This window comes from Grampus griseus, assembly GCF_964374135.1.
Source record: "Grampus griseus genome assembly, chromosome: 19".
In the NCBI taxonomy this organism is placed as follows: Eukaryota; Metazoa; Chordata; class Mammalia; order Artiodactyla; family Delphinidae; genus Grampus; species Grampus griseus.
Genome location: NC_139013.1, coordinates 6,804,139 through 6,827,569, shown reverse-complemented (window position 1 = coordinate 6,827,569; position 23,431 = coordinate 6,804,139). Strand labels below are relative to the sequence as shown.

Sequence of the window (23,431 nt, the reverse complement as noted above, 5' to 3'; positions counted from 1 at the left end):
CATCAGGGAAGTGCGAGTGGCCCCTACGACACTGAAGTATGGCCGAGTCGGGAAGGAGGTGGGTATGGTGTTAATGACCTCGGTCGCTGCACACAGGCACACGCTGCACCGTCACTCTGGGGCGAGCCCCTGGAAGCTGGTGAGGAAGGGAGGGAGCCCGGGGGTGGGTGTGAAACCAGCTGTGAAGTGCTTAGGAAAAAGACCTGGAGGTTGTGGCTGACCTCAAGGTTAACACGAACTCACGGTCAGCTGCCACTCTTCAGCGGGCCTCAGGCTGCATGATCCATTCCAGCGTCAAAATGAGAGTGGTGCTGGGGCAGCCCCGACAGCACTGTGATACATACCCCCTCCTCAGCCAACTTCACACCTGTCCTACGAGGTCCTCGGGATGATGGCCACAGCACACAGATGGGGGAGGAGAGGCTCAGACGGAAGTAACCCACGGTGGGCCCTAGAGCCCCGCCCCTGCACTGAAAAGCCCTCTTCATCTCTACTTCATCAAATGGGCACCCCCCGCCATCCTGGCTACAGGGCAAGCAGCCCTGCTTTGGGGGCATGGCGGCTGTTCTGCACCCAGCTTCCACCCCACACCCTCATGTGCTTATTTTCCTTCCATTTAAAAGCAGCTGCAAGACAGCTCCCTGTTTCCAGACACGAAGCTGGTCTCCGAGCACGAAGAAAAGACCTGGGCTTGAACTCTGCTCCTGCTACTCACTAGCTGTGGGGCCCGGCGCAGGTGTCTCCTGAACCGCTCTGTGCCTCAGTTTTCCCACCTGTAATGAGGATACTCCCCTCACACGTTGAAGAATAAACACGGTCATGACAGGGGCTGCGTGCCTGGCCCAGAGAAGGCATCCGCCAGTCCTGTCTCCTCTTCCCTCTGCGTAGGTAGCTGCCCCTCCACCTTCCACCGCAGACCCCTGGTTTTGTTCGGTCTCCTCCACACAGCCATGTGCTTCTGGGGAGAGGGGCCCGGGGCCGCCCGCCCTCCCGGTGCGCCTGCCTGGTCTGAGCCAGCAGACCTCAACTTGGCTGCCTCCGACCCACCACCTCCTGGGACATACACTCAAAATGTAAGCTGATCAGACCACCAACATCAGTCTCTCTCCAGGGGCGGGATCATGACCTTGGCCTTTTTACAAAGCTCTTCTGGGGGCTTCTGACAAAGGTCTCTCTTCACTCTCGCCACAGCAAGTGCCTTAGCCTCTGGGACCACCGGCGCCCGGCCCTGCACCAGTTCCCTTCTTGCTCGAGAGACGCTCACACCCCCCGGCTCACTGCAGAGCCACCTCGAGCTGGGTCTGCTACCAGCAGCCAGAAGCATCTGAACTGTTACACCCACGTGTCTCAGTTCTCAAGACCTCACTCGAGAGAGCTTCTGCTATTTATAAGCTGCAGCTAAAATTTTTCAGAAAAGCATTTATAGAAAGTTCTTTGCTTTTTATACCACAAGAAAAACAATCTCCCATGGGGCCTTGTCTGGTTTAACGGTTCTATATTTATTAAACGCCTCATCTATTTCCAACACGTTGGATGCCAGGGACCTACTAAGGAGTGGTGAACACGTCCTGATCCAGCCCACCCTGTGTGTTACGGCTCACTTATTCCTGACAGCAGGTCCATCTGACGAACGAGGAGAGTGAGGCCCAGCGAGATGACCTAAACCCTGAAGGCAGCCAGAGACGCGGCAAACGTCGGGTTTTCAGTACCAGGGCTGCAGGCAGGGGCAAGGCTGGGTCACAGGTAGTGGGAGCGGATGCCTGAGCTGAGCGTTGAAGGATGAGGGGTCAGCCCGGAGACAGGGAGGAGGGTCCGGGTGGAGGCAGAGAGAGGCTGACCAGCAGGTGTGGCTCTGGGGCCTGAGTACGCTGTCGGCATGGGCTGGAGGGAGAACGTGCGCGGGGCAGGGCTGAACCCTGCACATTCCAAAGAAAGGACTGGCCCTTGCCCGGCTCTGGGGAGGGAACCTCCAAGCCCTTGGAGCATCCTGCCTGACAGAGTGTCTCTAAGGTGGGCCAGGCCACACGGTATCAGCTTGCCCTGTGAGGGGGCTAGAGGCTGAATAACGAAGGTGACACGGTGCCTGCATGACTGTAGCTAAAACCACCCTGGACAGCAAGGCTTCCCTGGTGGGCAACGTCCCGTGTGTGCTCACATTGCTGCTGGAGGATTAAGCCCTGTCTGTGTGACTCCCCTGGGAGAAGACAACTGGAAGCTTCCACCTGGTCTCTCCTGGACTCTGCCCCGAATACCTTCTCCCCTTACTGATTTTACCCTGTTTTGGTTTTGCTGTAATAAACCATAACTATAACAGCTTTGCTGAGTTGTGATCTGTCCTTCCAGATAATCACAGAAGCTGAGGGTGGTCTTGGGGACCTGTGACCACATTCATGTATGGTGCCATGTGATGTGATGGGAGAAGCTGGCAGAGCCACCGATGTCACGTGAATGGCCAGACCTTATCCTGAGGGAGCCACAGAGGGACTTTAAGGCAGGGGGAGGGGGGGACTAACATGGTGGGGGATGGACTGGAGCAGTAGAGGCTGGAGGTGGGGGCAGCTGGGAGGAGGCTGGGGGACGGTCTAGGCCAAGAGCCCAAGGCCTGAGCCAGGACCCTGGGGATGGAGAAGAGAGAATCCCAGGTTGGGACATGTATACATCTGCACCAAAATGAAACAAAGTGATAGTTCTGCAGGGTCTGTCCCGGTTAACAAAGCTACTGAAGACGAGAACTTTGGGTGTTTCTCATAAAACATGGCTGAACAAATACACACTATTGTGAGCTGTGAAAAAAAGAGAAGGAAAAAAAGCCCTCTGCCCTCTGTGAGGGCTTTTCTATTTTTACCAAAGGGGTGAGCTTTCCTAACAGAGAAGCTGACGCTGCTTGGGGGCAAGCGGGGAGGCACAAAAACTGAAGTGGTGCCTTTTCCTGGGAAGAGGGGAGGGTGTGCCCGGGCCAGCTGCTCGGAACTGGGCAGCCGCGGCCGGGGTAGTTGGTCCACGTAGGACCCAGGCCCCGAGTGAAAGGGGCTGCCTTGAGATCACTGAGGGTGTTACTGGCAGAGCCACCAGCCCCGCATTTGCCCTCATTTTCCAAACCACATCCGGCCACCTGCATGGCCCCGGGGCGCCTGGGATTCCCACCTACAGACACAACTCACCCCCAGCTTCAAGGACCAGGGTTCTCTGCCATCACCCCCACCTTCGCTCAGGCCCACCAACCTTTAGTTTTCTGCCTCTCCACACCCGAACTTCATCTACTTTACTCTAGCATTTACTCAGCCCTACCGTGTGTACAGTGATGACAACACAGAGAGGAAAAATGGTCCGTCCCCCGAGGGGGGAGTCACAGAGAGCACACGAATTCTTTGCAGTACAACATCATTCATACAACTGGTTTTTTTTGTTTGGTTTTTTTGCGGTACGCGGGCCTCTCACTGTTGTGGCCTCTCCCGTTGCGGAGCACAGGCTCCGGACGCGCAGGCTCAGCGGCCATGGCTCACGGGCCCAGCCGCTCCGCGGCATGTGGGATCTTCCCGGACCGGGGCACGAACCCATGTCCCCTGCATCGGCAGGCGGACTCTCAACCACTGCGCCACCAGGGAAGCCCCAACAGGTATTTTTGATCACCTGCTATGTACAGACGCTATTCAAGGCCCCGAAAATACGGCTGTAGATGAGACAGAGGAGTCTCTGCTCTCGTGGAGCTACGTTCCAGCGGGGGAGACAGACAGGAAAACAAGACACAACAGAGAAATTACATGGCATGTTAGAAGAGGCTCAGCGTCACGGAGAAAAGACCAAGTGGGGCAAGGGAAGGGGAAGAGGGGATGCCGCACAGGGGTGAGGGGATTAACAGAGGCCGCCAGAGGGAAGTGCATCTGAGACCAGAGGGAGGAGCCAGAACAAAGTCCTGGGGTGGGACCAGGACAGCAGGAGGCAGGCAGGCGGCACTGTTACTGAGCCCTGGGCTCTCCTTTCCCTCCCTCCCTACCACAGCCCCTTTTCTTAGACACCAGGAACAGGGGTGTTTGGGAATGAATATGGGGGGACCTCAGCCTTGGACCAAGAGGAAAAGAAAGATTAAGAAGGGTATGGGGGAGGGGTTGTGTGTGGTGGACAGAATAACAGCCCTAAGACATGTCCACACCGTAATCGCAGAACCTGTGAATATGTGACCTCACATGGCAAAAAGGGACTTCACAGATGTGATTAAGGATCCTGAGATGGGGAAATGATCCTGGATTATCTGCACGGGCTTTCAATGTAATCACGAGGGTTCTTATTGGAATCAGGAGGCAGAAGAGGACAGCCAGAGGGACCGTGACCATGGAAGAACGTTCCGAGAGCTGCTACACTGCTGCTCTGAAGACAGAGGAAGGGGCCATGAGCCAAGGAAAGCAGGTGGCCTCTAGGAGCTGGAAAAGGAAAAACCCAGAGTCTCCCCCAGTGTCCAGAAGGAACACAGCCCTGTGCACCCATTTCAGACTTCTGACCTCCAGAACTGTAAGAGGAAATATTTGTGTTGTCTTAAACGGCTAAGTTCGTGGTAACCTGTTACAACAGCAATAGGAAACTAATACAGGGGTGGGGGACAAAGAAAGAACAGGACGGAACTCAATACAGAGAAATGGATGGGAAACACATCCTGGAGTTGGGGTTGAGAAAGGGGCAGGAGTGAGGGGTGACGGGGCCAGGGCAGGCCTGCCTCTGTGCGTCGGGGCGTGATCGCAGGACCCTAGCAGCTGCGGAGCTACTGGGGAAAGAACAGCTGTGATCCTGAAAATCCAGACATCCCCAGCCACTGGGGTGACCTCATCGGAGTGTGGATGTGTGTGACACCCAGCAAAAACAGGCCGTGTATGACGGACGGGAGGGACAGGGTGGCCTGGGAACACCAAGGAGGGCTTGTGGTTGTGATGGTGTCAGCCCCACAGGGCAGGACTTCCCTGTTTTGTTAATGGCTGTACCCCCAGCACGCAGAGCAGTGCCTGGCATGCAGCAGGCGCCCAATAAATATCTGTGGCTGACCGACGGCCTGAGAACCCATACTAACTACATTTACTGAGTGCCACCTATGTAAGCGGTACCCGGCCAGGAGCACTAGGGAGCAAGCGGCACACTAAACCCTTCCTGGATGGGAAACAAGCTCAGAGAGTTAATGTGACTTCTTCAAGGTCACACAGCAGCGAACACTAGTCCCAAGAAAGGAATCGAGCTTCTTCTGGGGCAGCGGAGGGGGAGATGTCAGAATTAAGTCTTAATGGAGGAGTGGGGTGCCCTGGGCAGACATGTGGCTGAGCAGCCGAGGGAGTGACACACCTCCAGGGCAGCTTCTGCACAGCTACGGCTGGAGCAGCAGGCTGACGGGGAGTGGGGTCGAGGAAGCAGACTGGCAGCCAGTCCACCCACCGGACACAAAGCCGGGACCCCGCTTCCCTCCCATCCCCACCACGGCCCTTCACCTTCTCACCTCAGAAGTGACTCTCCCACCACGAGGCTCATCCCCCGGGGCAGAGGCAGCTGCCCCACATCCACCCGCTTCCTTCATAACAGAAACTCTGTTTCATTTGGGGCAGCAACGAGTCCAGCCAAAGGACTCCATGTCCCACAGCTCCTTAATGGGGCCCAGGTCTGTCTAGTCCACTGATGGGCCGGGAGGAGGGCAGCAGGCCTGCAGCGGTCACGAGAAGTCCAGCCCATGCACTTCCGTGAGCTCTGCGGACAGAGGACTTTGCCCAACCTCTTCTGCCAGTCGCCCGGCAGGACACAGCCCAGCAACGAGAAGTGGGCGCTGCAGCCTGTCAGCCCGAGCGCCCACTCCTCCACTCCTAGCCCTGGGATCTTAGTTCTAAATTCATCCCCCGGGCCTCAGTTTCCTCATCTGAAAAAAGGGGATGACGGCTCCAGAATCATATGGTCTCTGTGAAGATAAAATGGTCTAATCCGTGTCAAGCACTTAGCACCATGTCTGGTGTATTCTCGGGACCCAGGAAATGTTAACTTATTAATGCGGTTCTGGGAAGTGACGGGAGCAACCGCTCCCAGCATTCTGCCCACAGCCACCTGGTGGCTGCCAACAACGCTGAGCCCAGACAGTACCCAGGAAGGACAGGAGCTGTCTGTACCAACTACGTTTTCCCTTTGGAATTAGCTATTTATTTAAGACTTGGAGGAAGTGTGGCCACGGGCTCAGAGAGACCAGAGGAGGGGAGAAGACATGGGAGAGACAAGGCAGGAAATCAGAGACTGAGGGAACCGCTGCCCCTGGTCGTCATCAGCCCAGCCCAGCGCTGCTGAACGCGGCCCTGCCTGGGGAAATGTGATGCCCGTTGAGGCTCAAAGGCCCATCCTGGCCCGGCCCAGCCGGTACCTTTGCTGTGTCAGTGCAGGAACTCCCTGTCCCCTGCCCCCCACCATCATCTCCTCTAGGTTGTCTCACCAACATGTGAGACCCTGACTCTTGCTTCTTAAATCTCTCTTGAATCGGATCCCCTACTCTCCTTTGAGTCAAAGAAAACCCCTCTAAACCTCAGGGAACGGATAAGCCCAGAGAGCCTGCCCTTCAAGAATGGAAATCAGGGCTTCCCTGGTGGTGCAGTGGTTGAGAGTCCGCCTGCCGATGCAGGGGACATGGGTTCGTGCCCCGGTCTGAGAAGATCCCACATGCCGCAGAGCGGCTGGGCCCGTGAGCCATGTCCGCTGAGCCTGCGTGTCCAGAGCCTGTGCACCTCAACGGGAGAGGCCACAAGAGTGAGAGGCCCGCGTACCGCAAAAAAAAAAAAGAATGGAAATCAGCTGATCAGCGACGAGCAGCTTGCCAACCAGACCTTAGACAAGGCAGAGTCTCAGGCTCCAGAGCAGCGAGGAGGCCAGTGTGGCCAGACCAGTGTGCGGTGTGAAGCCACGATAGAGTTCTGAAGTTCCAGGATCTGATTTACGTTTTGAAAGACTCGCCCAGGTTGCTGGGAGGTGGGGTGGGGCAAGACGCCAGCAGTCGCCTGGCGGGGGCTGGTGGTGACCTGGGCCACTCTGTCTGGCTCTTACACAACTACCCTGCCTGGTGGGCCCGGCCAACCCCAGGTGCAGGAAACGGAGCCCCAGAGAGGGGCAGAGAGGCTTTTCTAAGCCAGTCTGCAGCAGGGAAACCTCAGTGCTCCCGTCCATGTAAAGACCATCTCTCTCCCACAGCACAAGGCATCCCCAACTGGGAGAGTGGGACAGAGACCAGGTAGATGCAGTTTTCAACTGCCCTCTCACCTCCTTAAGCTGCCTGGGGTTCTGGTCCTAATTTCCTCAGGCCTGTTCCTCCCTGTGGACGGGCACACTGCAGGCTTCTCACCTTCCCAGGTATCAATATAACGAACCCATGTTAAGCATTAGAGACCTGTCTGGACAGACAAACAGGAGGCGTGTCTGTCTGTCTGCTGTGGGGAGGGGAAAGGATATGGAAAGCCTCACTGCCTGTCCTGGTCACATGAACTGATCCCTAAATGTCCCTGCATACTAACTGCCCAAGAGACAGTGTCACACGTGTTCCATTTCCCAACCCACCCAATGACATACTGGTCATTTTTTAAGATGAAAATTAAATTCTTTTTGTGAAAAGATAGTTTGTTCACATGGTTCTATGTTCCAAAGGTACAAGACGGAATTCCACGGTCTCTGTGATCCTCCCCTGCTCCGCACAGCTATCTTTCTTAAACTGGAGACAAGCTTTTAAGTTTCTTGTGCCTCTTTCCAGAGATTTTCTTTTTTTCTTTTTAAAAATAAATAAATAAATAAATTTATTTATTTTTTGGCTGTGTTGGGTCTTCATTGCTGCGCGTGGGTTTTCTCTAGTTGCGGTGAGCTGGGACTACTCTCCGTTGCGGTGCGTGGGCTTCTCATTGCTGTGGCTTCTCTTGTTGCAGAGCAAGGGCGCACAGGCTCAGTAGTTGTGGCTCGCAGCCTCTAGAGCGCAGGCTCAGTAGCTGTGGCACGTGGGCTTAGTAGCTCCGCGGCCTGTGGGATCTTCCCAGACCAGGGCTTGAACCCGTGTCCCCTGCACTGGTAGGCGGATTCTTAACCACTGTGCCACCGGGGAAGTCCCTTTCCAGAGATTTTTTTTTTTTTTCAATGCGTTTAAGTAAATGCAGTTTGCAATCTCCCCGTTGTACACAAAAGGCTGCATGTGCCAGAAGCACTATTCTGCACTCTTCTTTCTTCACTGACTATACTGTAGAAGTCATTTTAAGTACACTTATTGTCCTCATTGGATGGAGGAGGAAATACTCTCACAGGGGAACTGCCTTGCACCCCTTAGCTGTTTGCTCCTCGGGGTTGCCTCCAGCTAGTACCTAAATATTTCTTGGACTCAAGAGGTTCTCAGCCATCCCTCTTCTTCCTTCCTTCACTGGAAAATACTCTCTCTACCCCAAGAACTCACCTCACGGCTAACGAGCAATTACATTCTCCTTCTCACTCCTGAGGCCCAAACCTGCACCTGAAGGAGCTCAGGTGGTGGGACAAACAGCAAATTTCCCCATGGGGAAAACGAATCAGGTTAGACGTGTGTGGAAAAGTCAGGAAACAACCAGAGGAGTAGATTTTTAAGGAAGATTCTAGAACCACTCTTAATATAAAATAATAGGACTGGACGAGCTCTGAGGATTACTCAGGTACTGGATCCCTTACCTTTTTTGCCAAAAACTGTTTTGTTTCCTTCTCTTGTGCTGAAAGATATTTTTCCCCCCTCTACCTAACCGCATTTTTTGTGTGTGTGTGTGTGGCCGTGCTGCATGTGGGATCTTAGTTCTCTGACCAGGGATGGAACCCGTGCCCCCTGCAGTGAAAGCGCAGCAGAGTCTTTTCCACTGGACCACCAAGGAAGTCCCCCTAACTGCATTTTTAACATTTAAATTTTAACTACACAATCAATACATCAGTCCTCTCTTTAAAATATTGTTTTGGCCACCACCAACAAAGTTAAGCACCCCCTGATCACTATCCCTGATCCTGGTCCCCACACCCATGAGGTAGCCCGGTTAAAAGTCGCTGTGTATCTGTTATCTACGTGCTCATGTGTACGTTCATAGCCAGAGGAAATGACTTTATACATATGTTTTCTCTACTACACAGGGGATCACACTGCATGTGTCACTCCACAATTTGTAGCGTTTCCAACAGGTTTCCCTCTCCTTCTAGCTGCTGTAAACCAGTCCGCAGTGTGACTAGACCACATTTTATTTATCCGTGCCTCTACTGACGGACATTTAGAATGCTCCTGATTTTTTCTTTATTATAAACAATACTGCAACAAGCATACTCACTCATGCTTTCTCGGGCACAGGCACAGACACTCTTCCAGGGCAGATCCCAGAAGAACTGCTGGCCACAGGTACTTGCATTCTGGTTTTGCTAGGGACAACCAAACTGCCCTCCAACTTGCCTGTATGTGCTTTTATTCTAACTGGTGGTGCCTGAGACAACCATTTCCCTACAACCTGCCAGCACCTGAAATTAGGAAAGTATTGCCAACCTGATATATGAACTGCATTAAAAAAAAATAATGATAAAAGCACCAACCATTCAGCGCCACTGTATGCCAGCACGTGTTGGGTAATTCACAAACATACCTCATTCATTCAGTCAACAAACATCCACTGAGACTTAGGACAGGACAGGCCTTGGGCTGGGCAAACAAAGACAATATGGCATGGCCACCCATCCTCAAAAACCCAGTGTTATAAATGTGATGACGGAAAAGCTACCAGAATTGAAAACAGGTAGTCAGACAAAAACTTGTGCACAAACATTCACAGCAGCATTATTCCCAACAGCCAAAAGATGCCCCCATCTCTAACCACCCTTTGCCTCCATCACTCCACTCCAGCCCTACAGGCCTTCCTGCTGTTCTGCACACACGCCTAAAGCACTCCTGTCTCAGGGTCTTTGCACTTGCTGTTTTCTCTCTCTGGAACACTCTGATGGCCCCATAGCTCACTCCCTTACCTCCTTCAGGTCTTTGCTAAAATGTCACCTACTCAGTGAGGTCTTCCCCAGCTATCCTTAGGACCCAGCATCATCTGAAATACAATATATTCCATTTACAGACCTCGTTTGTTGTCTGTCTCCCCATTAGAACAACAGTTCCATGAAGGGCAGGATTTTGGTCCGTGATCTCCACTGCTGTACCCCAATATCTGTGACAGTTGCTGGTCACTGGGGGCACTCAGCAAATGCTTGTTAACCCAATAAACAGATCCAGGTTGCTTTGTGCCAGGTACTATTCTACATGCTTTCCATGTACTAACTGGTTTAGTTCTCACTGCTTCTACCACAGGGTAGGTACCATTAGCATCTCCCTTTTAGAGTTAAGTAACTTGCTCAATGTCAACATAAATGTCAAAGTCAGGATATGACAAGGTTCCTGTCCTTAAATAATTCAGAGTTTACTGAGGGTAACAAAGAGATAAATTGTTGGACAACAGGTAGACACTGTGAAAAGAGCTTTGGTTAGAACCTACTGGAAGCCCAGGGGAGGGGCAAGGACACTGTCCTAGAGAAGGAAGGGATGTTTAAGCCTGTTTTGAAGGATGTGGAGGAGTTAGTCAAGGTGGGAAGGGGTTAGAGCAATGGCTCATTCCAGGCAAAAGCTCAGATGGGCAAGGGCTGCCTTGAAGAACAGTGTTAAATGCCCTGTGTGAAAACCACAAGATGCCAAAGAAGATACACAAATGGGTGATAAGCATGGGAAAAGCACTGTTAGCTGTCGGGAAATGCAAATCAAAACCAAAATGAGATACCAGTTTACTGGTGCCACTAGGATTACAATAACAAAAAAGGTGGACAATATCAAGCGTTGGTTAGGATGTGGAGAAACTCGAACCCTCATCGCTAGTGGGAATGTAAGATAGTGCAGCCACTTTCGAAAACAGTGCAGCAGCTCCTCAAAAGGTTAAACACAGTTATCCAATGATCCAGCAATTCTACTCCTAGGTATCTCCCAAGAGAAATGAAAACATTTGTCCATACAAATCTAGTACACACATATTCCATAACAGCCAAAAAGTAGAAACAACCCAAACGTCCATCAATTGATGAATGGATAAAATGAAATGTTATGCAGCTTTAAAAAGGAATAAAGTATTGACATATGCTACAAAACAGATGAACCTAGAAAACTAGACACAAAGGGCCACCTATTGTATGATTCCATTCATATGAAATGTCCAGAATAGGCAAATCTACAGAGAGAGAAAGCAGGTTAGTGGTTGCCGAGGGATGGGAGCATGGAGAATGACCACTAAGAGGTATGGGGTTTCTCTCTGGAGTGATAAATATGTTCTAAAATTAGACTGTGGTAATGAGTACACAACTCTGAATGTATAAAAATCACTAAATTGTACACTTGAATAAATGGATGTGAATCATGTTTTTTTTTTTTTTTTTGCAGTATTTCAATAAAGCCATTAAACAAACCAACCAAGCATGGGATGCCAGGGAGGGGCTGAGAAGGCAGGGGCTGGGCAGAGCTATTTCTAAAGATAGGATCACACTTTCTTGTGGGGATGAGTACAGCTGACTGAGAATGGGCTGGGGAGGAGAAATGCTCCAGTCAGCTGAGGCCAACAAGGGGCTCCAGTGGAAATGCAGCTTGGCACAGATACACCACAGATACAAGACTCAGTGAGGGGCTAAAGCACCAGGGCCAAGGGACTTTAAGAGCACCACAGGTGGACACGTGGGGGAGGGGGAGGGGGAGGGGGAGGGGGAGGGGGAGGGGGAGGGGGAGGGGGAGGGGGAGGGGGAGGGGGAGGGGGAGGGGAGGGGGAGGGGGAGGGAGAGGGGGAGGGGGAGGGGGAGGGGGAGGGAGAGGGAGAGGGAGAGAAGACAGAACCACACACACCTGTGCTCCCTCCCCAGCCTCTCTTGCAATCAACGCCAGTGTCCCAGTGGAGAGGCAGTGATGTCAGTGGGGGAGGGAGGCAAAGGTCCAGGTTGTGGCAGAGGCAGTTGCCATGGAGATGGTTTCTCTGGGAACCAGGTGAAAACCACCAGAGGTGGGGGGCAGGGTGGCTTTGATTCTGAGATTAGAACCAATCACAGCCCATACCTATCCCTGGGTATCAACCACCACACTAACACTTCTGGACATTTATTATGTGCTGTGCCCTGTTTGTAGTGCTTTACCTGTACTGACTACAACCCAAAGAGGCAGGAACTACCAGCGTTCCCATTTTACAGATGAGCAAACTGAAGCCAAGAGAACTTCAGTAACTTGCCCAAAGTCGCCCCGGTGGTTAGGACTGACCGAGGCTGTCTGGCCCCAGAGCTAAGCTGGGGCATCAGGAGCCTCTCCAGTGTGACCCTTTTCACCACTACGCCCCCCCATTGCGTGCCATGTCCAGCACCCCCTTCCTGTTCCCTAATGACATCCCAGGTCACCTCTGTCACCTTCCAGACTAGTTTAGTGGTTCAGGTTTCACTCTCAAATCCAACTCAGCGCCGTCTGCTTTCCCTCACTGCAGGCTAGACTCCTGACGGCTTGGAGTGAAGCGGGGGCCTCAGATGCCCTTTCCTGCCCTGCGTCCCCCCGGCCCCCGCCAGAATCTGTTCCTGCTCTAGGTGGGGGCGGGCAGGAGAAGAAGGGCAAAGGGCTACTGAACAAACCTAACAGCTCTGAGGTCTAGGGCCCTGCTGGCTGCTGGCCCTCAAAGTCCCCCCTGGGGCAGTCCTGGGGGACCTCTCAGGCCTGTGAGGTGTTCCTGTTATGGTCCCCTGCCTCTGCCTCAAACCCCCTCTCTCTTGCTCCCTTGGCTCCCCCTATGACTGGCCATCCCAGTGGGTGCCAACTGCGTTCATTCAGGCCTTGCTACTTTCCTTTGTGCCCAAGCAAACCTGGGGGTATGGTGCATCCAAGCCCACCTCAAGGCAGGGGTACAGGCTGTGCTGCAGCTGCCCTCCACCTGCCATCCCCCATCGGGCACGAGGAGCAGGTTTGCTGTGAGAAAGGGAAGAGTGGCCCTGTACTCTCCTGCTGGGCATAAACAACTGAACAGAACACATCAGGCAAGGCCACCTGATTGTGATGGATCTTGACACGTCTCAACACAGACAGAAACACACTGTCCGAAGCACAAAAATGACCAACCATCACTCTCCTGGCTCAGAGCTGACGGCTGCTTCTTAACTAAGCACAGCGTCAGCTCCACTGACAAAGGACGCTGGTCACGGCCTTGCCCCTGCTCCCTGCTGGCCTCCAATCCAGAGCAAAACCCCTCTTCCCTGAACCCTCCCCAGTCACCTAACCCAGCCCAGCCCCTAAAAGTCCCCTCTGACACCCCCTTCCTGAGATGCCCCACGGGCCCCCAAGGTGGGTGGCCCCACAGCTGCGACAAGCAAGAAACCCAAATGGTTTGACTACATGTACTGGTGGTCCTGGGGGCATGGATGGCTGATGAAGGACACCAGCCCCCCTTCAGCAGGAACCCAACCTTCCCGGATGATTCCCTAGAGACCCCCTTCCCTGCTCCCCACAAACAATGCCCTCCCCAACCGCGCATAGGCTGGGCAGCTAAGTGAGACCGGCACCCTTTCAAGCTGGGTCAGTCCGGCGGGGGGTGGGGGGAACAGCTCAGGGGTATGTGTGGCCTTGCACCGAGGAGTCCTCAGTTCCTTTAGTTCTCTGCTCTGGGCAGAGGATGACAGATGTGGGGTTGGGAGCAGCGGGGTAGGAATCACCGCACACAAAGGTCAGGGAGGGCCCTCGGCCCCAGCCTATCCACACTTGAGGTTTGTTGAGGTTTCTCTGAGTGACTCACCAACCTTTTAAAACTTGGATCTCATGGAGAAGTCTGGATTTCTCACTTCCATGAAACCCGAAGCTCTGCGCTGCCAGGCCGGCACTGTTGCAGGGCACATGGGCCGACCCTGAGCAGCACCGTGCCTGCAGGGACAGCTCGCTGGCGGAGCCAGGCGTCGTTCTAGGCCTTTTCATACGTTATCTCTGGTCTTCACCACTGCCCTCTGCTATTGTCCCTGCTCTTCTGATGTAGCACATGGGGGCACAGCACCTTGCTGAAGGCCACACGGTGATAAGTGATGTGTCCTGAGCTCCAGGACACCATGCTGTCAATTACCTTCAGTTTACCCTGTCCACTCCCTGTGGGCATATGAGGGACGGGTATGCCAGGGCTGGTGCTAGCCTTTAGCTCCCAGATGAGGAAACGGAGGTCCCGAGAGGGGAGGCGTGGCAGGATGGATGACGCTCCCAAACACGTCCACATCCTAGTGCTCAGAATCTGTGAACGCTACCCTATAGGCAAAAGGGACTTTACAGATGTTGTTAAATTAAGGATCTTGAGATGGAGACACTATACTGGATTTTTGGGGTGTGCCCTACCATAATCACAAGGGTCTTTATAAGAGGGAGGGCAAGAGTATCAAAGGAGGAGATAGGGGACATGATAATGGAAGCAGAGGTAGAAGTGATTCAAGGAAGGGGCCACGAGCCAAGGAATGCAGGCAGCCTCTCGAAGCTGGAAAAGGCCAGGGAATGGATTCTCCCCTAGAGCCTCGAGAAGGACCCCTTTTAGACTTCTCGTCTCCAGAACTGAAAGGGAATAAGTGCATGTTGTTTTAAGCCACTAAGTCTGCGGCAATTTGTTACAGTGGCCACAGGAAATGAAAACAGAAGATGACCATCGAGGGTGCTGGAGCTGGTGCAGCAGTATGGGGCCTCGCCAGGCTCTGAGAGCTGTGGCTGCCTCTGCTGAGGAAGATGTAGCAGGAGGAAGGGGAGGGAAGGGACTCTGGAGGACTCTGAGCCACTGGGCCACGTGGCAGACCTGTGTTCTGTGTGCCTGGCCCCTGCACTGCCCTTTCCCCAGCTGAACTGGCCTTGGCCTTCCTGCCCTTGTTTGCCAAGACACCCACCCCCAACCTCTGCCCTCCTGGCCTGCATGATGCAGACACCTGCCCTAGTGCCCCTTCAGAGGCCACAGGACTGAATTCCCCAGTCTCTGTGCCTGAGCAACTCATTTAAAAATAAACTGATGCGGGACTTCCCTGGTGGCCCAGCAGTTGGGACTCTGTGCTTCCACTCCACAGGTTTGATCCCTGGTCGGGGAATTGAGATCCCCGCATGCCCCACAGCACAGGGCTGGGGGCTGTGAGGAATGATTCTTGGGAATGAGGAGGGTCCTGACTTACCCTCTAAGTGCTCGGGGAAACAGTCACACACACAGACATCTGCCTTCGAGGCGGCTCTGAAAGCAGAACAAAGTGGGGTACGAATACGAAGAGAAACAAACATGGGTTGACCTTGAGCTCCTAGTAAGTGCTGGGCTTTACCTACGTCATTTCATATAATCCCCTCAGCACCTAAGCCTTAAAGAGAAATAATTAATGCTCATAATTAGGCAGGCTCTGTTCTAGGAATTTTACATACATTGACCTATTTAATCCTCACAATAATCCTAGGAGGTGGGTCATCTTATCCCCATCTTATGGATGAGAAAACTGAATCACAGAGAGAAGATGTCACTTGCCGAGGGTCAAATAAGTGGTGTTGGGATGTGAACCCAGCAGGCTGGCTCCAGAGTCAAGGCTCTGAGCCACTTTTCACTTGATCTTAGCCAAAAGGTTGAGAAGCGATCTGAGCCACTTTTCAGAAGGCAGCTGAGGCCAAGGCAGAGTAAGGGCCTCGTGTGCACCCTTGGCCAGGACTAGGTGGTATGGGCTTGGGATTGAAACCTGGGTCCATCTGATGGAAAACTCGGTGCCTCTTCCATCACTGCAGGCCCGTCACCTTGACTGGGAGACCAGTTCGGGGTTCTGCGATAGGACAGGTGAGGAGGGCCTCCTCTGGGACAGGGGATGGGGAGGGTCAGGTCACAATCAACAGAATTTGGCAATTGTGAGCAGCAGCAGACCCGAGGTGAAGGTCCAGGCTTGGTGCCTCCCAGCAGGCTACATCCTGAGCTGGGGGTCAGGGACCCCACACATCTGAGAGAGGACACGCTCTCCCTGGGACCAGCAGGGCCTTGGAAGCTATATGGCGGAGGCCCAGGCTCTAACCAGCAGTGTGACTGTACACGACACCTTGCCCCCTGCAAGCTGAGCGGATCAGCCTCTGTGATCTGAGTCTGTTCTTCGTAGTTCTTGGCATTGAGCCTGATTCTCAGGGTTCTGCACAGGTTGCTCTCCCTCCCCCTCCCCAAACCCCTCCCTTGCTGTGCTGGAGCCTCTCTCCAATCCAGGGCTTCACTAACCAGGAATGGTTGCCAGGTGCGCAGGGCGGCCCCCAGAGAATCCCCCACTCCCCCGCCCTGTCAAACAGCCAGGGTGATGCAACCTGGCTGCAATTGCCACCTCACTTCCCAAGCCTGGCTCCTCCGCACTGAAAAAGAGTCCCCAGCAGCCCCACCCACGCTCCTAACCCCAGCTCAGGAGTTGAAGGGCCTGGGGCACCTGGACCCCAGAGGACTTTGTGAAGTTGGGGGAGGCCCAGGCATCTGAGTCCTGGATGGGCAACAGGTCCAGAGGTGGGTGTGGGGAGAGGGCTCAGGGTGCCAAGACCTGGGCTCACAGGCACCACTGATGACCCACCGCCCATAAATTCGAATATGCCCTGAAGGGCTGGGAGCTCAGTGTGCAAGCTGGCACCAGCAGAACTCAACTCTATGGGACCCATCAGATGGAGAGAGAAAAAGGCACAAGGGGCTGGGACAGGGGGACCAAGGTCTTCTCAGTCAGCAAACGCCGCGATCTACAAGCAGCAAGATTCCCACACTAAGTTCATTCCCAGGTATTAAAAAATATCCTACCTGGTCGTCCTCTCAAAACCCCACAATCCCCGTCTATGAGACAAAACCAAATGGAGGGACATTCCATAGAATATCCAACCAGCACTCTTCAAAACTGTCAGGGTTGTGAGAGACAAGGAAAGTCTTAAAAAGCCTTTGCAGAGCAGAGGTGGCTACAGAGACGGACGACTAAAGTGTAAGACGGCATCCTGGAGGGGATCCTGGAACAAAGGAAGGGCGTTAGCGAACAACTGGTGAAATTAGAAGACAAGGTGGAGTCTAGGTAATAGGAACGTACTGATGTTGGCTCCTGAGCTGTGACAAGTGTACGAGCGAGCGTAATGCAAGATGTCCAGTGACAGAGACTGGAAGAGGGGTATAAGGGGACTCTGCACTGTCTTTGCAGTACATCTACAATTATTCCAAAATAAAAAGTTATTTAAAGAAAAATACTCTACCTAGTCCACCTGTTATAATCTAGAAGGTCTTTTCGAAGAAGACTGGGGAGTGATTGTGCCCCCTCACTGCCAGCGGCCTGTCCAACAGACTCCCCTAATCCCACCTGCTATCGCTCAAATATCTACACTGAGGAGTGGAAGTCGGTCCTTCTTACTTAGAAGAACTTTAAAAGCACTACTGCTTAGCAATGGAGATAAAACATATCCAACTCAATAAAAGTAATAATTAAACCCCCTTATGTAGCACCTACTGTGTGCCAGGCACTAGTCTAAGCACACTTGACCTGGATTAACTCATTTAATCCTCAAAACAGTACTAAGAAGCAGGTACTATTAACGGCCACGTACCTCAGTCCGTTTCTATTAACTCAACTCCATGCTTTATTCTGGCACTGTTAATGGTAACCGAGGCACAGGGAAGGGAAATTGCCAGTAAGCTAGTAAGTGGGGTGTACTCAGCGTTTGAACCCAACAACTTGGCTCCAGAGACTGTGCTCTTAACCACTACTCTATGCTGCCTTGGTAATAACATAGCCCCTATAGGGCAAGAGTTGGCAGACTGGACAGTTAAGTATCATAAGGAAACATGGTCAGATCCAAAGAAAGACTTCCTGTACGCAACAGCAGCCCGTACGAGGGATATAATGTACAATACGATAAATATAATTAACTCTGCTATATGTTGTATATGAAAGTTGTTAAGAGTATAAATCCTAAAGTTCTCATCACAAGGAAAAACGTATGTGTTTTTTCTATTTCTTTAGTGTTGGAATTGTAGGAGGTGATGGATGTTCACTAAACTTACTGTGGTAATCAATTCACCAGGTGTGTAAGCCAAATCATTATGTTGTACACCTTAAACTTATACAGTGCTACATGTCAATTATATCTCAATAAAACCGGGAGAAAAAAAGAGCACATGCATTTGGAAGGAAAAGAAAAAAAGCCTGTGTGTATTCACTCCCAGCTAACTCTCAAGATCAGGGTCCCCCACCTTCTTTGGATCTTGATTCAGTCTCATAAGCATGTGGATGAATGCAGGGTGGGAAAAGGAGGGGTTTCTGCTGCACAGGAAAGACCCACATCCACTTGGGGCTGGTGGAGGGTCCAGTGCAGGGGGAGGGGATGGCTAGGAAACCTGATCTCTTTTAGTGATGCAAGTACAGATCTCCCTCTTTCTGGCAGAGTGTGAAGACTGATCTAGTGGGGGGGGGGGGCGCAGCCGAGGTAGAGGATCCTTCGAAAGGAAGTCTAGGGGAGGGGCAGGGACAGAAGAATGAACCAACGGGCCTGAAAGGAGTGCTAAGGATAAGGGCTGAGGAGAGGTGAGCAGGGGATGGAGAAAAGATAAGACTGAGGGCGATGACCGACTCCCTGCACCAAGATGGGGCTGAGCGTCCATATTTGAATGGGAGAGGGCAGGGATGGCTGGAAATCACCTTGGAGGAGTGAAGGAAACACAAGAACGACCTATTAGCAAGTGCTGCATGGTTAAGTGTCTGGGGCTCCGGCCACGGGGGTCGGAAGAGTGGACGCGGGGCTCAGAGTTCCCTCCTACTGATCATAAAAGACGCTGAGCGAGCATGTAGGAGGTGGGATCTGGGTTTCACAGGAATGGACTTATTTCTCACAAACGACCCCACCAGGTACACTTGATTATTCTCCTCACTTTACAAATAATCCCCTATCTGAGAGACTAGAGAATTTACTTGTCCAAGGCCACCCTCGCCGGTCTCTGATTTGAACGGAGCGTGCTCAGTGCCTCACGCCAGACTCTAAGCCACAAGTGTTCTCCGAGTGGGACGGCAATTAAGGATAAAGAGATCAACATGTGGCTGACCGGAAATTCGCGAAGCAGGGGAGAAGAAAGGCGAAATGAACTAGTGCGGGTCTCAGGGAAGAGGAAGGGCCGAGTCACCAAACCAGAGGGAGCAGAGAGCCGGACCCCAGAGTCAGAGGGAAAGAAGGGTCGGCACCCCCGAGGCTGGGAGGAAAGCGGGGCTAGATCTACAGGTCAGAGAAAGGAGAGGCCTGAATTCCCGGGGTGGGAAGGATGAGGGGGCCGGATCCCGGGATCCCCGAGGGCGGGCGGTCAGGCCCGCCTCACGGTTGAGGCCGCGCGGGGCGGGGCGCGGAAGGATCCGGGCAGGCCGTGCTGCGCCACCTCCGGTATATCTGTCCCCAGTCCACGGGGTCACCTCATTCCCCAGCCTCAGATCATGATTTCTCCTCACACTACCGCGACGCCACCTCAGCCCGCGTAGCCCCGGCCATGGCTCTGTAGCCGCGACCCCTCTGTGCCCGCGGCCAGTCTCCGCGCTCACCGCGCCTGCGCTCTCCGCTCCTACCTTCTTTCTTCAGCCGAGGCCGCCGCCGCCTCTCCTTTGCGCAGCCATGGAGTGAGTAACCGCTCGCCTCTCCCTCTCCAACGGCCTTTCCCGCCCTTTCGAAGCTCGCGGCCCTCACGACCGAGTCTGGGGCGTAGGGAGACGAGACTGAGGAATCACGGTCGCGCAGGCGCAGAAGAGGGAAGACGGGTCGTTCGCGCGCGCGGTCGAGCATGCGCACTCGGCCCGATGGGGGGAGGGTGCGTTCTTCCAGACAACGTTGGTGTTTAAAGACAGCACGTGTGCGTTTGCGCCTGCGCACTAGTTCCCAGAGAGGGTGGTGGTTGCCCCCCGCTCTGAATGCGTCTGCGAGCGATTGCTCATGCGCATCTGTCCACCAGCGGTAGTATTTCTATGCAAAGGGCGGGCAGTAAGCAGCCGCACGTGCGCACTGACCCCCAGGAGGGCGGAGGCCTGAGGGAGCAATGGGGCCGCTACGGCGGTGGAGCATGCGGTTTAGCCCTCGGCGAGAGAGCCGCGTGTGGATGGCGGAGAGTGAGGAGCTGTTCTCCGCCTGCAGCCTCCACCCGCCCGCCTCCACTTTGCTCAGGCGCAAAGCACATCTTCCCTCCGTTTCATTCTGGCACCTCCGGGGGGCGGGGGGGGGGCTGGTTTAGATTGACAGGGGAGAAGGCGGGACTTAGAAACGACCCGTTTAAGGGGATGGAGCTAGGATAAGAGGCGTCACGGGGGGGTGGGGCTTGGGGGGGGTAACCCACGGTGAGAAGGGGCGGGACTAAGAAAACCGTTAGCTGAGGGGATGGTGTTTCTATCTGAGAAAGAGGCGAGGCCTCTGGGGAATCGTCGAGGAGGGGTGGAGCTAAAATAAACCGTGGGAGCGGGATTTGGAGGGACAGTGGCAATCACCGCAAAATTCAAAGGGAAGGGTGGGATTCGAACGGATGACATTGATGAAGGGGCGGGACAGGGGGGAATTCCCCTGGGAAGAGATTTGAGATGGACTCTAGGGAGGAGGTGGGGCCTAAAGAATGTATTTTAGAGGAAGAGGTGTGGCTGCAAGAAAATTCTCCTGGGATTGAGTGTTTTTTTTTAATGAAACGGAATATTATGCGGTAGGTGGGAGGGACTTAAGGAAATTCCCCTGGGAGACCATAGGTTTCTGTATTGGAAGGATTGGGTCTGGGGAATTCTGAAGAAAAGTAAGTCGGGCGTAAAGAGAATTCCCTTGGGAATGGGTGGGGCTCAGATTTGGGGAAAGAAAGGGCAGATTTAGAATTCTGAAAGGGCAAGGTATCCCGGGGCCCTGGGGGTATGGCTTGGTTTCCCCGTGGCTTTGGCAGTAGGTGAGGCTGGCCCCTGACCCACTCACTTTTGTGTCACACTCGTAGGTACTCCGCTTTTGCCTTGGTGCCTGTCTTCGTCCAGCTGAGTAACCGCCAGAGCCTCCTGCCACTTGTTGGTGCAGCCTTCTCCATTGCCATCCGTGCCCAACGCCCGTGCTGCAGCCATGTCACTCCTGGCGACCCTGGGGCTGGAGCTGGACAGGACCCTGCTCCCAGCTAGCGGGCTGGGCTGGCTCGTAGACTATGGGAAACTCCCCCTGGCCCCTGCCCCCCTGGGCCCCTACGAGGTCCTTGGGGGAGCCCTAGAGGGCGGGCTTCCAGCGGGGGGAGAGCCCCTGGCAGGTAAGGGCAGGCAAAGAATGGAGGTGGGGTGAGCTGGGCTGTGGGGGGCAGGGGAGAAGAATTCATTCATTCACTTTTCACTCATTCAATAAGTATTTATTGAGCATGTATAATAAGTCAGGCACTGTCTTAGGTGCTGGGGATACAGCTGGAAACAAGACTGACATGATCCCTGCCCTCTTGGAGCTCACACTTTACTGGGGAGACAGACAAGAGACATATTAAACCATGATGCATGGGGATAAGTGGGAAACACTTAGTAGCTGAGCTTAAAAATGACAAGGGGGATTTTCCTGGTGGCGCAGGGGTTAAGACTCCCAATGCAGGGGGCCCAGGTTCGATCCCTGGTCAGGGAACTAGATCCCACACGCATGCCGCAACTAAGAGTCCACATGCTGCAACTAAGGAGCCTGCCTGCCTCAACTAAGACCCGGCGCAACTAAATAAATAAAAATAAATAAATACATAAATAAATATATTTTTTAAAAATGACAACAAGGACACGTTTAGAGCGGGGAGCCAGGAAACCCTCTCCAAGTCAGTAACATTTTGGCTGAGACCTAAAGAATGGTAAGGAATGAGCCATGAAAAGGGAAGAACTGGGCTTCCCTGGTGGTGCAGTGGTTGAGAGTCCGCCTGCCGATGCAGGGGACACGGGTTCGAGCCCCGGTCCGGGAAGATCTCACATGCCGTGGAGCGGCTGGGCCCGTGTACTGCAAAAAAAAAAAAAAAAAAAAGGGAAGAGCTTTTCAGGTGGAGGAAACAGCATAGGCAGAGCTCTTGAGGCAGGAAGTGTTTTATTCATTAGCGTATCCCAAATGCTTGGTACATAGTGGGTTTTCAGTAATTAAAGATGAAACGGGGTGTGTTTATGTGTGATTTAGTTTGCCGTTTACGAGTAAACTAGAGCGTAAATCAAGAAACCACAGATGCAGGCTAATCGGTAAAGAGGATGTTAGAATGGTTGCAGAAATGGCTGGTTGACTGTTTTGTTGTTTGGGTCATTGGTTGGTTGACTGGTTCATTGATTGTTTGGCTAATTGGTCGGTTAGTTGGCTGGTCTGTTGGTCTGTTGACTGGTTTGATGATTCCTTGATTGGTTGGTTGACTGATTGGCTGGTTGGTGGTTTTACTCAACGAATGGGACGAATGAAGTAGTCGTGAGTGGGACCTGGTTGGGTGGAGGCTTAGGAACTCAAGGAGCTTTCTGTCCCTCTCCAATCCTCCAGGCGACGGCTTCTCCGACTGGATGACCGAGAGGGTGGACTTTACAGCCCTCCTCCCTCTGGAGCCCCCCTTGCCCTCAGGTGCCCTCCCCCCACCTTCCCCACCCCCACCTGACCTGGAAGCTATGGCCTCCCTCCTCAAGAAGGAGCTGGAGCAGATGGAAGACTTCCTTGATGCCCCACTCCTCCCACCATCCTCCCCACCTCCGACACAGCCAGCACCGGCACCCGCCCTCTCCCTTCCCCTCCCCCTGCCCACCTTTGACCTCCCCCCGACCCCGGCCCCGGACACCCTCGACTTGCTGGCCATCTACTGCCGCAGTGAGGCCGAGCAGGGGGACTCGGGGTTGGCGCCCCTGTGCCCCCCACAGCAACCCCCTTCTCCTCCCCCTCAACCCTCCCGCCCCAGCCCCTACCCCAATCCTGCCGCCACCCGAGGGGACCGCAAGCAAAAGAAGAGAGACCAGAACAAGTCAGCAGCTCTGAGGTACCGCCAGAGGAAGCGTGCAGAGGGCGAGGCCCTGGAGGGCGAGTGCCAGGGGCTGGAGGCCCGGAACCGGGAGCTGAGGGAGAGGGCTGAGTCGGTGGAGCGGGAGATCCAGTACGTCAAGGATCTGCTCATCGAAGTGTACAAGGCTCGAAGCCAGAGGACCCGGCCCAGCTAGCTGGGCCGGGTCTTCAGGCCATAGCGGGCATGCTGCTCTTCGGCTGTGGCTCACTTCTGTTTCTGGGGCTGAGCTGGGAGGTCCCCCATCATCCCCCTGCCTCTAGCTGCCGTCCAAACTTCCCCTCCCCTCCCCCTCCCCTTTTATCCTTGCCTCCTTTCCTGTCCATTCTGAATTTGCTCCCCTCCTCCCTCCCCAGAATCATGGAATGTTTGGCCTTAGTCAACATCTATACCCTTCAACTAACAGCTGAGGAACA

General features: G+C 53.7%; 2 protein-coding genes across 3 annotated transcripts in view; one reads left to right on the top strand and one right to left on the bottom strand.

Annotated features, from left to right (window-relative positions):
* Window positions 1–19,733, bottom strand: part of NUP62 (nucleoporin 62) — a 25,226-nt gene extending 5,493 nt beyond the window's left edge. The window contains exon 1 of one of the 2 annotated variants that reach the window (XM_082676496.1): window positions 19,597–19,733. The gene's annotated coding sequence lies outside the window, so the exon portion shown is untranslated. Of the gene's footprint in view, window positions 1–5,473; window positions 5,623–19,596 lie in introns of those variants that run through there. The other variant, XM_082676497.1, reaches the window with a different exon arrangement.
* Window positions 19,444–23,431, top strand: ATF5 (activating transcription factor 5). The gene is made up of 3 exons (XM_082676498.1): window positions 19,444–19,647; window positions 20,985–21,281; window positions 22,511–23,431. The coding sequence occupies exons 2-3, from the start codon at window positions 21,104–21,106 to the stop codon at window positions 23,170–23,172; spliced, it is 840 nt and encodes a 279-aa protein (XP_082532624.1). The 5' UTR covers window positions 19,444–19,647; window positions 20,985–21,103; the 3' UTR covers window positions 23,173–23,431.